At 35.2% G+C, this 13,359-nt stretch overlaps 1 protein-coding gene and 1 long non-coding RNA gene across 4 annotated transcripts in view; both read right to left on the reverse strand.

Moving 5' to 3' along the window:
* Window positions 1–4,468: 4,468 nt before the first annotated feature.
* Window positions 4,469–6,651, reverse strand: LOC131003892 (uncharacterized). 3 transcript variants are annotated; one of them, XR_009094842.1, is made up of 2 exons: window positions 6,079–6,651; window positions 4,469–5,291 (listed from the first exon to the last, which is right to left on the reverse strand). It is a non-coding gene; the product is annotated as an uncharacterized LOC131003892 (long non-coding RNA). The 3 variants fall into 3 exon arrangements; XR_009094843.1 differs by having other exon boundaries at window positions 4,469–5,590; XR_009094844.1 differs by having other exon boundaries at window positions 5,501–6,651.
* Window positions 6,652–8,644: 1,993 nt separating this feature from the next.
* Window positions 8,645–13,359, reverse strand: part of LOC131003884 (acyl-acyl carrier protein thioesterase TE3, chloroplastic-like) — a 32,882-nt gene continuing 28,167 nt past the window's right edge. The window contains exon 5 of the mRNA XM_057930454.1: window positions 8,645–8,755. Coding sequence (XP_057786437.1) covers window positions 8,657–8,755 — 99 coding nt within the window. The 3' untranslated portion in view covers window positions 8,645–8,656. The remainder of the gene's footprint in view (window positions 8,756–13,359) is intronic.

The raw sequence follows: 13,359 nt of genomic DNA on the forward strand, positions 1-13,359 counted from the left end.
TTTCTTTGTTTTCGTTATTTTTCCTTCTTTACATTAGGGTTTCCTTTGTTTTCGTTATTTCCTTCTTTAGATTAGGGTTTTATTTTGCCTATATATATGGCGGCTGTATGGAACAAAAAGAACAACTTTGATGATATATGAAATTTGTGAGATTATTCTCTCTTGAGAACTTCGAGTTCTTCCTGGATTTTGCCCAAGCAAATCCAACCTATCGGCGTATCGGCGGGTTCATCATCCCTCGTCGTGTGTCATTCAGCATCCCCGAGTTGCTGCATCATTCATACGTTGGGGTTAGGGATCCGCTCTCTAGAAACGACGTAGAATAGATTCAGGGGTTTTGGGATAAAATTCCACCCTTTATCGTTATTTCAGTTCTCGTTATCTTTAATTCAGTTCTTGATTCCAGATCTAGAGATCTAGCGAGCTCAAGTTCATATCACAAATACAAGTTGATTAATTAACAAACTTATATTTTAATTAAATAAAAACAATAAGTTATGCTTATATCATTTAGAAAGCAAAAGATAAATAGTGATGCGGTTTTATTGGGGAATGGAATCAGCGATTAAAATTGGTTTTAATTTTTGTCACTCAATTCCAATTATATCCTTGCAATTGAAATTATTTACATTTACTTTGCTTTTCATATATACTAGTATACCCCCCGCGCTATGCGCGGTGAATGTGAATTTTAGACTCGCGTAATGTAGAGTTGAGCTTTATTTAAGCTCAACAACAAATCTATGAAAAAATGAAGAAAATCGAGCTAAGAACTAAGAAATTGAGTGTTTAAAAAACTTAGAAAAGAAAATATCATTTGTTTATTTGATTTCCTCGTATGAAAGGACTTGTTTACTGAAAACAGTTTTGACCAAACATGGTTGACGACTGATACTGAACGCTCTTCAGTAAGGAGTTATCAGTTAAGTTACTGGAACTTAACTGATGCACTTATGGGCTTCAGTCGTGTTTGCTAAAACAGAGATGATAACACTCTTCCTGACTATCAAAAGATAGATCAGTCAGACTGATATCATACGCAGCGGAAATTAAACTTAGTTTCGCAATAGCCTCGGTTGAGCACGTTGTTGGTCTTAGGTTTCTCTTTGCAGTTAATCAGTATTCAGTTTATCAATTGAAACAACACAAGTAGGAATGTAAAACTGAAAGCTGTAAACAACACAGAGACTTTTACGTAGTTCGGAAAAACCCTTTTCTACATCCACAGTCGGTTGATCAGACCAACAATCCACTCCGCAAGTGCTTAACAGGTGCACTGCAAACCAAACCGTGTGCTTGCCGGGTGCACACAACCGTACCACTGAAGAAAACCCTTCTTCAGTAAACCCTTCTTCAGTACCCACGCTTCACTCGCGTCGGATTTCTCTTGCTTAGCACAACCCGCGCTAAGACTCACAGAGTCAGAGTGCCTTCCTGAACTCCGAATCACTCAAACACTCTTTTGGGAGGAGGTTTGAACGAGTGCCAACTATACTGCAAAGAACAAGTTCTTTGTAGCAAGTTTGACCTTGGCTTCTGGGTGAACAGAGGTTTGCCTAAGGTCTAAGAGAATGTATGTAATCAGTAGTGACTGATTTTGGCTTTGAAATTCTCTTATTCGATTCAAGCTTTGGGGAGATTAAGCTTTAGGCTGAGTAGCAATTTCGGCAGAGCTTCAGCTTATTTCGTTGAATCGGTGAAGATTAAAATTGATCCTCGAGCGCTATTTATAGGAGAACTCTTGAATAGATCCGTTGGCGTAGAACGTCCTCAAGATTTCTTCCGTTAGAGAACAATTCGAATTTGGGCTGAGGCTTCAATCTTCGAGGTTCCATGTCTGGTGGAAACGGCTCTCTTGAGGGACATGAGATGTGACGTCTCTGATAAAGTAACCACCAAATAGAAATGACCTCTGCAGAGATAAGATCCTGAGATCTCTGCATTTAATGCGGCTGTACTCTTGTGAGTACGTGGCTTCCTTTGAACGTTGGAAGATCAGTCCGAGGAAGAATGATCAACTGATACTTGACTTTAGTATCAGTCTGTGGCACGCATTAAGTAATCAGTTCCAAACTGATTCTTCAACTGATATTTCAGTTAGTATCTTCAGTCTTCAGTCTTCAGTCCTTCGTCCTTCGTCCTTCAATCTTCAGTCTTCAGTCTTCAGAACCGCATACTAAACTAGAAACGAACTCTAACACTTGAGTTCAAAAACTGTTCTAGTCTATTACAATTAAGGCCTATGAATTTTGGTATCATCAAAACAAGGATAGGATATTCCACAAGGTTCCCAACAAATATAAAATAAATTGACTATGAATTCGATATGTAACATTATAACTTTATTGTGAAAAATGATGAATTACAAAAAAGTAATAGTAAATTTTTGCAGCCTATGACCTTTGAATCCTCGACCAATAATTAGTTCAATAAAGCCATGAATTTACCTTATTTATCCCAGAACATATCTCAACACATATTTTGAAATTTTAATAAACGCATAATAATATTGAACTTATTTTAATACTTTAATAGTATCTATCAAAGATAATTGTATGGATAAAAACACATTAATAGAAAATAAAAGAGTTGTCATTTTTAAAAATCAACAACAATTATGAACAAATTCAATTATGAATTATTTTCTTTATCTCTTCTAACTTTTTATTCAATAAAAATTGGATTATTTAATATTGAATTGAATTTTCATTCATGTAATGATGAAATAAATATTTAAAATTAAAATTAAAATTAATAAAATAATACTCGCGCAAAATGTGCATATATATGTTTTATAATATTAATATAAATTAATAAAATTAAATTCTGATATCAAATTTATTTTTTGCAAAGTGATCTAATATTTTAATATAACCAATGTAATTTAAATAAAAAATAACACACACACACACACACACACACACACACACACATATATATATATATATATATATATATTATCTAAGATGAAACCACACAAAAAAATAAGACATGTTCTGTGTAAAATAATAAAGAAAACAAATTAAAATTACACAATCCAGTTATTTTTCAAAAAAAAAATATGAATACACAATTTAAAAAATTAAAATATTATAATTAAAAAATAAATTTTAAGAAGCACAAAACTTAAATAACATCCAAAAAATGGATAGAAATAAATTTTTCTTTCAAAGAAATTTAAAAAATCAGTTTCTTTTTTAACATTTTCGGTAATTGGTATTAGACAATTAGAGTAGTGGTATTTTTTTCAAAAATTTCATTTATATCTTTGAAATTGAAATTTATTCAGATTGAATTAGTTCAGTAAAAATTCATTTACTATTAACTAGTGTGTAACCCGTCGAAATTCGACGGGATTTATTTGATGTTATAATTTATAAAAAAAAAAAAAGAGTGAACATTCATTTCATAATATATTTATAAATAATGAATATTATTCAATAAAATAAGTGTTAACATGACATACATATACGTTCCGAAACGTATATTTCAAAAAATAATTTGCCATCCATATCCGTGACCCGCAGATACCCGCCACCCGCTACCCGTCGAATACCCGCCACCCACTTCTCGTCGAATACCCGCTGAGGCTTGAGAGGTAGGGGCGCTGCTGCTTTTTGGCGTGGACATCATGCAATCAACAATCCAACAAATGCAATAAACCACCCAACAAATAAATCACCACGAAACTGCAATAAATTTTAGAGAAAAATTCAACTTTTTGTACACTACTATTTGCCACCCATATCCACAACCTACGGATACCCGCCACCTGCTACCCGTCAAATACCCATCACCAGCTACCCGTCAAATATCCGTCACCCGCTACCCGTCGAATACCCGCCACCCACTACCTGTCGGATATCCATCGAGGTTTGAGAGGTAGGAGCGTTACTGTTTCTCGAAGTCGACGTCTTGCAATCAATCACCCAACAAATGCAATCAACCACTCAACAAATAAATCACCACGAAACTACAACAAATTTTAGAGAATACTGACTATAGTGTCAATACCGAGTATACTTTAGTTTGTAGAATTACAAATGAACGTGTATAGATTTGTTTTAAGCAGAGAACATGTACTGTATAAATTTTATATTTAATTAAGGCTTACCAACCAATCTTTAGAGTAAAAGTAACAAATTTAATGCAAAAAATAGAAAATAAAAAAAATAAACTAAGAATAGCCAGAAATAAAAAAAAAGCTAAGCTATTAAATAGAAAAAAAAATAAGCTAACACGCTTGAAAGAATAAGAAATTAATGCGAATAAAACAATCGATGATAATTTGTCATCATGCAATTCCTTTAAAGTACCACAAATGTAGATCAATTAAAAATGAAGAATACAAATAAAAATCATTGAATAATCTCCCACGAGAAGTTGGCTATTTGAATGTCTTGATCTCAGATGCCCCTAAACACATACACACAATGAAATACATAATACAAATTAGGAAATTCTACACTGATGGAGAATGGATAGTTGAAACCATGGAAACCCTGTGAGATCGAGCTGATAATTTGATAGACAACATTTGACACAATAAAAAATTAAATTACACGTTCAAAGGCTTTGAGATTGATCTGGTAGCAGAATGAACTAAGTAATAAAATAAAATTTGGGCAAATTGTTTGAATGATAGCAAAATTATCCAAGATCCCAAATAAATACTGCCAAATAAGGTCAATCTGAGAACGCATAATATTAGATGTGCACGATTGAGGACGGAGAGAAAGCACGGCCCTTTGTTTCTCCCATCCTCCATCGCGTCCACCAACATCGGAGCAGATTTCGCCTTCCTCAATGATCGCCTCTTGCCTTATCTCAATCGCCGCCAAGCTACTCATTAGAATCCATTATCCAATCCTGTATAAATTGGTTGTCCCGAAAAAACCCGCACAAACGCAACAGGAGACAACATTCATCATTCCACATTCACATAATACCTTTCTACTGGGAGCCTCTCATACATAACTTAATCTCGAAAAACAAATATTGAAACTAAGCTACAACATTCGACTATAAATTACTAATAAATTACGACAAATTAGTCCTCAGCAAGACCCCAAGAACATGTACCTTGGAATGCCTTAACATAACATCCACGAGAGAGTGGTTGTCCCATGATCAACATGAGCAACAAATTTAAGAAAAAATTTAGTTAAAAGGAACCCACTAACAAAAATGGACACAAAATTCCGACAGTAAATCCAAGCTCACACACCTTCTGATTTGATTTCTGGTGTAGGTGCTACTGAAAAATGTTTGATTAGACCACTCACAAATGCCTGCACATTGAAGACAACATATTCATTAAAAATCATTGAAACAGAATAATTATAGCATGATAGATAATAACAGTACAGAGATCTATTACAATATTTCTATGTGTTACTAACAATAACATACAAAAAAAAATCAAACATTCAAGATTTGTTTAGAATTTTCAAATAAATTCTTGAATTGATCAATCAAAAAGAATCCAATTGATTGATACATGACAGAACGTCTACTTAAAAGTTGTATTTGAGCGACAAAAAGGGCAGAATTTAATCTCAAGCTCCTACTTTGATTATTATTTTAATCCCTGCAACAAAAAGAAGAAGAAAAGAATCAGCAAGAGATAATCTCCAGAAAGTGAAGAAGAAAAAAATCCCATGGTTCTCTCAAGCATTTTATCAAACATATGGTATGCAGAACTAAAAGAACTGATTTCTAGCAAACATGAAGAGTGGAGCTCACCAAGGAATTCGACCCAAATATCACCGAAGAGAGAAAATCGAAGGAGTAAATTGTTAGTCGTAATTCTAGCTTCAGTTTATGTGAAAATCATGTGCTATGACTATCTTTATATAGTTAAAGCATATATATGATGTGATATTTGGCAAATTTTAAGAAGATAGTTGCTTGGAGAGATGGCAAAAAATTCTATTGCCATATAAACAATTATCAAGATGGAAAGATTTCATTTGCACAATTACTTAATAAAAAAATTTATTTCTAAAGTTTACTATAATCATTCTATATTTACAATGGCTGTGTAGGAATTAAATGAGGAAACTAATTAATTCTTACCATAGCTGCGTAGGAAGAATCACCGCAGATCGCGGAGGGTGCCGACGCGGCCAATCGCGGTGGGGGAAGGGAGGTGGCAGATCGCATAGGGGAAGATGAAGGCCGAATATGTGCGTGTGCGACCCAACACCTTCGTGTGTCACCTTTGCAGATTTGGGACGAATTGGGGCTTGAGCAGTAGGTAAAGGGAGAGGTGGCACATCTCGATAACGACGGTGGCCGGCACGGCGAAGCGAATCGCAGATTTCATCACCCGGTCGATTTCGTTACCGAGTAGAATCGATGACGACGATGACGCATATTCTTCTTCTCTGAAAGCGCCATGGATTAGGGTTTAAGATTCTAATGGGGAAGGGAAGAAATCCTATGAGTGATCCACTTGAGTGGAGAAGCTGTCGATTTGTGTTATGTGGTGTATAATATAAATAAAATAGTTTAATTAAAGTGAGAATAATATAAATAACTTACGTGGAATTATATTGCCACGTCAGCGATAGAGAATTGAGCTAGAGACTCTAGAATTGCAGGGATTTTGAATGGTGAATTCTTAGACATGCCACGTAGGACCCTGGATTAAGGAGAGCGCAGGATTCCTTAACCGTATTATATATTTGATTAGTTCAATTTGTTTTGAGAGGTAGTAATTGACAACACTTTAAAAGTTCAATTATTTAATATTATTGTTTAAAAGAGTCAATTATATTAATATTGGTAATATTAAATTTGTTGAGTTTGTTTAAAGATATACTAATCAATTTTGTTATTAAAAAAATGTAACTGGCGGCCCTACAAATACAAGTTGATTAATTAACAAACTTATATTTTAATTAAATAAAAACAATAAGTTATGCTTATATCATTTAGAAAGCAAAAGATAAATAGTGATGCGGTTTTATTGGGAAATGGAATCAGCGATAAAAATTGGTTTTAATTTTTGTCACTCAATTCCAATTATATCCTTGCAATTGAAATTATTTACATTTACTTTGCTTTTCATATATACTAGTATACCCCCGCGCTATGCGCGGTGAATGTGAATTTTAGACTCGCGTAATGTAGAGTTGAGCTTTATTTAAGCTCAACAACAAATTTATGAAAAAATGAAGAAAATCGAGCTAAGAACTAAGAAATTGAGTGTTTAAAAAACTTAGAAAAGAAAATATCATTTGTTTATTTGATTTCCTCGTATGAAAGGACTTGTTTATAATTGATCTATTGTTGAGATACAATACCAAGATCCATTTAACTTGGTTTCAACATCCAAATAATAACATTTGAGAAGTGCAAATCGTTGGTTGTCACGTGTTTCAAATCTGCGTCTCTGTAGTCAGAATAGAAATCTCTCGCTTTCTACTTTTATTCTTATTCCCCTTTAACCTCATATCTGTGACTTTTTCTTCATGTTTCACATTTTCACTGAAGTCATAATTGAATATTTTAAGTGTTTAATTTCATCCTCATCACGTAAATTGTGAATATATATGTATAATATTAAAATAAAATAATAAAATTAAAATTTGATACCAAATTTACTATTTGCAAAGTGATCTAAAATATTTCAATATAACTTAAGCAATTCATAAAAAAATAACATGTGTCTATATAGATATAATATCACTTATATAAGGAGTTTTTATAATTATACAAATTTAATAAGATTTATCATATAAAATATGTGTTCTGTATAAAGAATAAAAAAAATCAAAATATTTTACACGCTTTTTGTAAAAATACATCAGCTGATATTAATTAATATCTGGCTTTAGAATTTTAAAGAGAATATATATTAGTTGATAATTATTATTATACTATCCCTATTTTGAAAAAGGAATTATTCACTTTTCTAATTTATATAGTAAGATTTAATTATTTGGATGAGAGTAGTGAGAAAGTACATGGAAATATAAAATTTTAAGAATTAATTAATAATCAATTAATTAGTTAGATGGAAATTATTGAGTTAATAGTTCTTAAAACAAAATATATTATATAGTATATATGTTATCAATTTATAATAATTACATAATTTCCTATTAATATTTTTTCAATATGTAAAACAAATAAATAAAATATATAATTATATATATATATATATAGACACAAATATAATTCTTTTATGCATGTGTATTGTTCTTGACCATTTAATGTTTTAGCATAGTTACGCAATATTCTATTAATAATTTTAATATATAAAACATATGTAATTTAAAAAAATAGAATTGAAAAAAAACGAAAATTAAAAATATTTGGAACTCAATTGTTCTTGACCATTTGTAAAGTTCATATTATGTCAATTAGATGCGGTTTTGTAAAAAATGCGGGTTTGGAATACAACTGTTCAATATTTGCCAATTCAACACATGATAGTTGGCGGTTTTCTTATTTATAATTTTATCACTCCAATTCCAATTATATCCTTGCAATTGAATTAAATTACATTTATTTTGTTTTTTATATATAAAAAGATAAAGATAAAAGATTAGTATATGATTCCATTGACTCTTCAACTTTATATAGAAAATCATAAACAAGAATCTACAACAAGTTTAGCATAATTATCTCTTTTGTTTCCCTTGAGTCAGAACTGATGGATTCTAGATGCGATTAGTGGAGGAATACGAACTGGACGCAAATTCTTATCAAGCACAACCCCAGTGGCTTTACTCTCGAGAATGGGCTACACACACAATCAGAGGGGAAAAATGTAATTTAATTTAACACATCACTTAATATATATCACAATTTTCAAATGCTAATCATGCATGACAACCTACATATAATTTGCTTGGGATATTTTTCAAATAAAAATATGTTGAGGAAATTTTTTATAAAAACAATACTAAGGTTCGAGACATGAATTATGTACATTTGCTTTGATGTTTATATGAATATATATATATATACACACACATATATATAGGGTTAGGTTCCATTGGGAAATTAAATATTTTGTGAAATTGCGAAACGTTAAATAGATCAATGATTTTGATTAACATGTCAATAATTTTATTGAACAAGTATTTTGATTTGGGGTTTGAATCTTGGAGTGCGAGATTTTCAACAAATACTTATGTTTATCAAAATTATTGATATGTTCAATGTTTCGTAATTTCGCAAACTATTTAATTTCTTAATTGAACATTTCTCTCTCTCTCTCTCTCTCTCTCTCTTTGTATATATATATATATATAGGGGGCGGTTATTCAATAAACCACCCTGAGGAGAGTCTGAGATTGGGCGATTTCTCCTGTTCCAATTTTGACCCGATCTCGCAACAGGCGGCAGCCTCCACCGCCGTCGTCCCTCTCTCTTCTAACGGCGAGAATTGTTGCCGCCGTGACAGCAACACCTCTGCCTCAACTCTCTCTCTCTCTCTATCAACCGAAGCAATCAGCACAAGCCCGGCGTTGACTACCCGTCAGCCCGCCATCCGCGCTCGGAGCAACCTCGCCGCGGATTGACAGCAGCGACGCCAGCCGCGCCGCCGCATCTGCTGCTCGTCCGCTGAAGAACCGCAGCCTGGCCGTTGCTGCTGTGCACTCTTCACAGCGGCGCAGCAGCAGCTGCTGCGAGCTTCTTCCTCGCGTGCTCCACCTCTTCCTCGCGAGCTCTTCGCCCGATCTGCCCTCTTCTAACGGCGGAATCTGGACCGATTCGCGACTGAGACGGAGGCGGGGGCGACGGCAGGTAGATTCACATAGTGGTGGCTGCGAGCCTTGGCGGAGGAGCCGAACCTCACGCCGCTGATTCCGATGGCGTCAAACGGCGGCAATGGCCCCTCCAGCGTTGGTTGGTTCCCGCCGCCATCTTTGGCTTCCGGTGGTCTCAGTTCACCGGGCGACAGAGGTGCGCTCAACCTGCCGGTCGTCTCTACAAATTTTCTCCCAAATACTCCTCGTTCATCCTTCGTTGTAGGAGAGAACTCCAAGACCGCTCCTCTGGATCGAAGTTCGGGTGTTGCTGCTCTTCCGAACCCTTCGATGGCCCCCCCGTCTGGTCCGAAGGTGTCGCCTCCTCCTCAGCCGAATGCCTCTTTTGCAGATAAGCTGAAGGCTAGGGATGGCAGTCCGACCAAGCAAGTTTCCAAACCTAGGGACGTCCCCGCTCATGACTATTCAATCCTCCGGCCGGAGTTGGTGGATCTCAAGCGTTGCCTTGTTTTGGACCCTTCTTTCCACCAACGACAAGTCTGGCGTTTCGCCCATGCGGTTCACGGCCGACTGATCCTCCGCAAAGGTGATTCACCTCGGTTTGCAGCGGATCTTTGGGAGGAACTTCAGCAGCTTTGGAAACCGTCTGCCGGTTGGTCAATTCATCCTCTCGGAAAAGGTTTCTTCACTTTTAATTTCACAACCGACGAGGATAAGGCAGCGGCTTTCACTAAAACGACTTGGCGTCTACGCTCAGGTATACTACATCTCCAGGCTTGGGTGCCGAATTTTGATCCCTACAAAACGTCTTCTACCCTTGTTCAGGTATGGATTAGAATATTTAACTTGCCGCATGAATATTGGCACCCAGAGGTTCTTTCCGGGGTCGCACGAGAAGTGGGAATGCCTATCTTGATTGATGGTCAGTCTGCACAGGCTCATGTGGGTCACTTTGCTAGAATTCTTGTTGAGTTAGATGTTTCGGCTGATATTCCTGAGGCTTTAGATATTAAGTGTGGCGACACTGACTTTACTGTCAAGTTTCGATATGAGAATTTGCCTTTTTACTGCTCCGTTTGCAATGTTGTGGGACATACTGCTAACCAATGCAGAAAGAGTAAAACGACCACGATGGGCTTTTCGGAACATCAGGGCCGGGAACGTGTTCACTACAAGGTGGATGACCATAGGGTTGATCCTCGTCCCTACACCGGAAATCAGGAATCTCCAGCAAGGGCTGCACAAGCTTTAGCTGAGATTGGACAGTCTTCAGATCCTACCTCATCCAATCCCTTTGCTGTGTTGGTTTCTCTTGATGGTGATGATAACATGGACAAGCCGCCTTCTGATGGAGGCCGAGCTTCAGATGCTTGCATCCCTCAGGACAGTCAGGGTAGAAAGGATATAGAACAGTCTGGTTCAGATGACGAAAAGAGCCAAATTGAGATAGTTGAGCAGGAACACAAGAGGACTTCTGCACCTCTGGTTGTTCAGCCGCTTGCTGTTATGACTGACAACAACGCTGTGCTAACTTTGACTGGGACGACAAGACCCATTTCTCGTACACGAGGGCGTCCGAAAGGGGCTATCACCAAGAAGGGGAGAGTTTCTGATTCTTCTATCAAGCACAGGCTCCGTCGTTTCATAATCAATGGCATGTCTTCGGATTTCCAAAATTCAGCACGCAGTGATGATATGCATGGCCCTGGTCTTGACACTTCTTCGCCTGTGGAGTTCCTGAATAAAGTGAAGTTTGCTCAGTCTGGAGGACAGATACTGCAAAACTTTGTGATCAACTCCTCTAACTCTACCGATGCAGCCCATGCTATGTCGGTTGTGGCCTCTTCAAAAATGAAGAAAAAATGGGGCGATTGGTTGGACGATGAAGAGGACGATGTTTTAGACGAGGGCGACCCGCTTAAAATATTCTCTTAGTCTTCGTTTCTTTTTTGGTTACCCGGGGTTTCTTGCGGGTTATTTTGCTTGTTTCCTTATGTTTCTGGTCTCTCTTTTTTCCTTTTCTTTTTAATAAAATTTCCATTCCAGCATTCAATAAACCACCCTTATTTTAAGAATTACGAACCAGCAAAAATGCATGAATTTTATGTATAACACGCACGAATAAATTGTATAAAGGTATGAATTGCGAAAAATAATTTTTTGCTACCTTTGGAATTCGAACTCAGGACCATGAATTTATCCAACAAGGTGATGAATCAACCGTAGATCTTGATGATCTAAGGGCTGAAAATGGTTCCTAATTTATATTTTAAGAAGCGTTTTTATTTTAGTCTTCCCCTATATATATATATATATATATATATATATATATATATATATATATGAGAAGGGTTCAACAGAGAAGCTAAATATTGTGGAGAATAGAGAATTCGCAAAATAAAAACGAACAGATCTATAGTTTTAATGAACAGATCAATGTACCGCATGAACAACAATTTGCCCCGGGTTCGAATCCTGCTGGTGGCGAGTTTTTCTATATTTTTATTAAATACGTCTGTTCATTACTTATGTTGATCTGTTCGTAAAATATATAGATTTGTTCGTTCTCTCGAAAAAGATAATTCTCTGTTGAACTCAACCCTATATATATATATATATATATATATATATATATATATATATATATATATATATATAGGCATCTGTCGAAGAAAGATCGTATATAACATGATTGGACATGAATAAGGTTAGTATGTTTATCTAGTGATATTTTATTGGGATGTCATACCAACTTAAAATCAAAGGGTTAGGTTCAAATTGAGCAAAAGAATGAGGGTTCCGATTTTTTTTTTGGTCCAAATTATTTAATTAGTTCGAAAGTCTAACACCGTGGAGATGAGACGTGTGATTTGGTAGATGTGATAGATATGATTAATAAGATTTATCAGATTAGAAGAGTGATTAAATAATCCATTCAACTTTGGAGTGATAAATAATCACTCATTTGAATGATTAGATGTGGACCAAGTTATCAATCACAGACTCAATCATGCAAACCTAATGCTTGATTAAGATGAATTATTTTATTAATTATGCCTTATCACCCAAACCAAAGGAATTGACCTAATTAACCAAAACTTTCCTCATTACTTAGCTGTCAAATTTCATTACTTTTGCTTTTGAATTAGAAATAGTGTACCTCCCGCGCGATGCGCGGTGATTGTGATTTTACATTACATAAATTATCCATATACTTTATGATGATTAATAATACTTCATTCGTCCCATCGAAGGTGAGACGTTTCTTTTGGCCCGAGATTTAAGGAGCTAATATTTAGTGAAGAAATGAATGAAAAAGTAAAATGAAAAATAGAGTGAATGAAAAAGTAGCTTTAATTTTTTTTTAAAAAAAAGAACGACTCAATTTCATTGGTACAGCCCGAAAATAAATACGACTCAATTAAAGATCTTCATAATTCAAGCGATGAAAACAATTGCTATTAAGCATATTGATCCCTCACAGACCATATCTAAACACATATTTTTCAAAATATTATTAGATATATACAGATATCCAAACTTAATTTATTATACATATCAAAGATAATTGTATGGATAGAAAAAAAAATTGGATTATTTAACTTGAATTTAATTTTCTTTCATTTGATGA

Source organism: Salvia miltiorrhiza, unplaced genomic scaffold, assembly GCF_028751815.1.
Source record: "Salvia miltiorrhiza cultivar Shanhuang (shh) unplaced genomic scaffold, IMPLAD_Smil_shh original_scaffold_287_1, whole genome shotgun sequence".
Taxonomy (NCBI): domain Eukaryota; kingdom Viridiplantae; phylum Streptophyta; class Magnoliopsida; order Lamiales; family Lamiaceae; genus Salvia; species Salvia miltiorrhiza.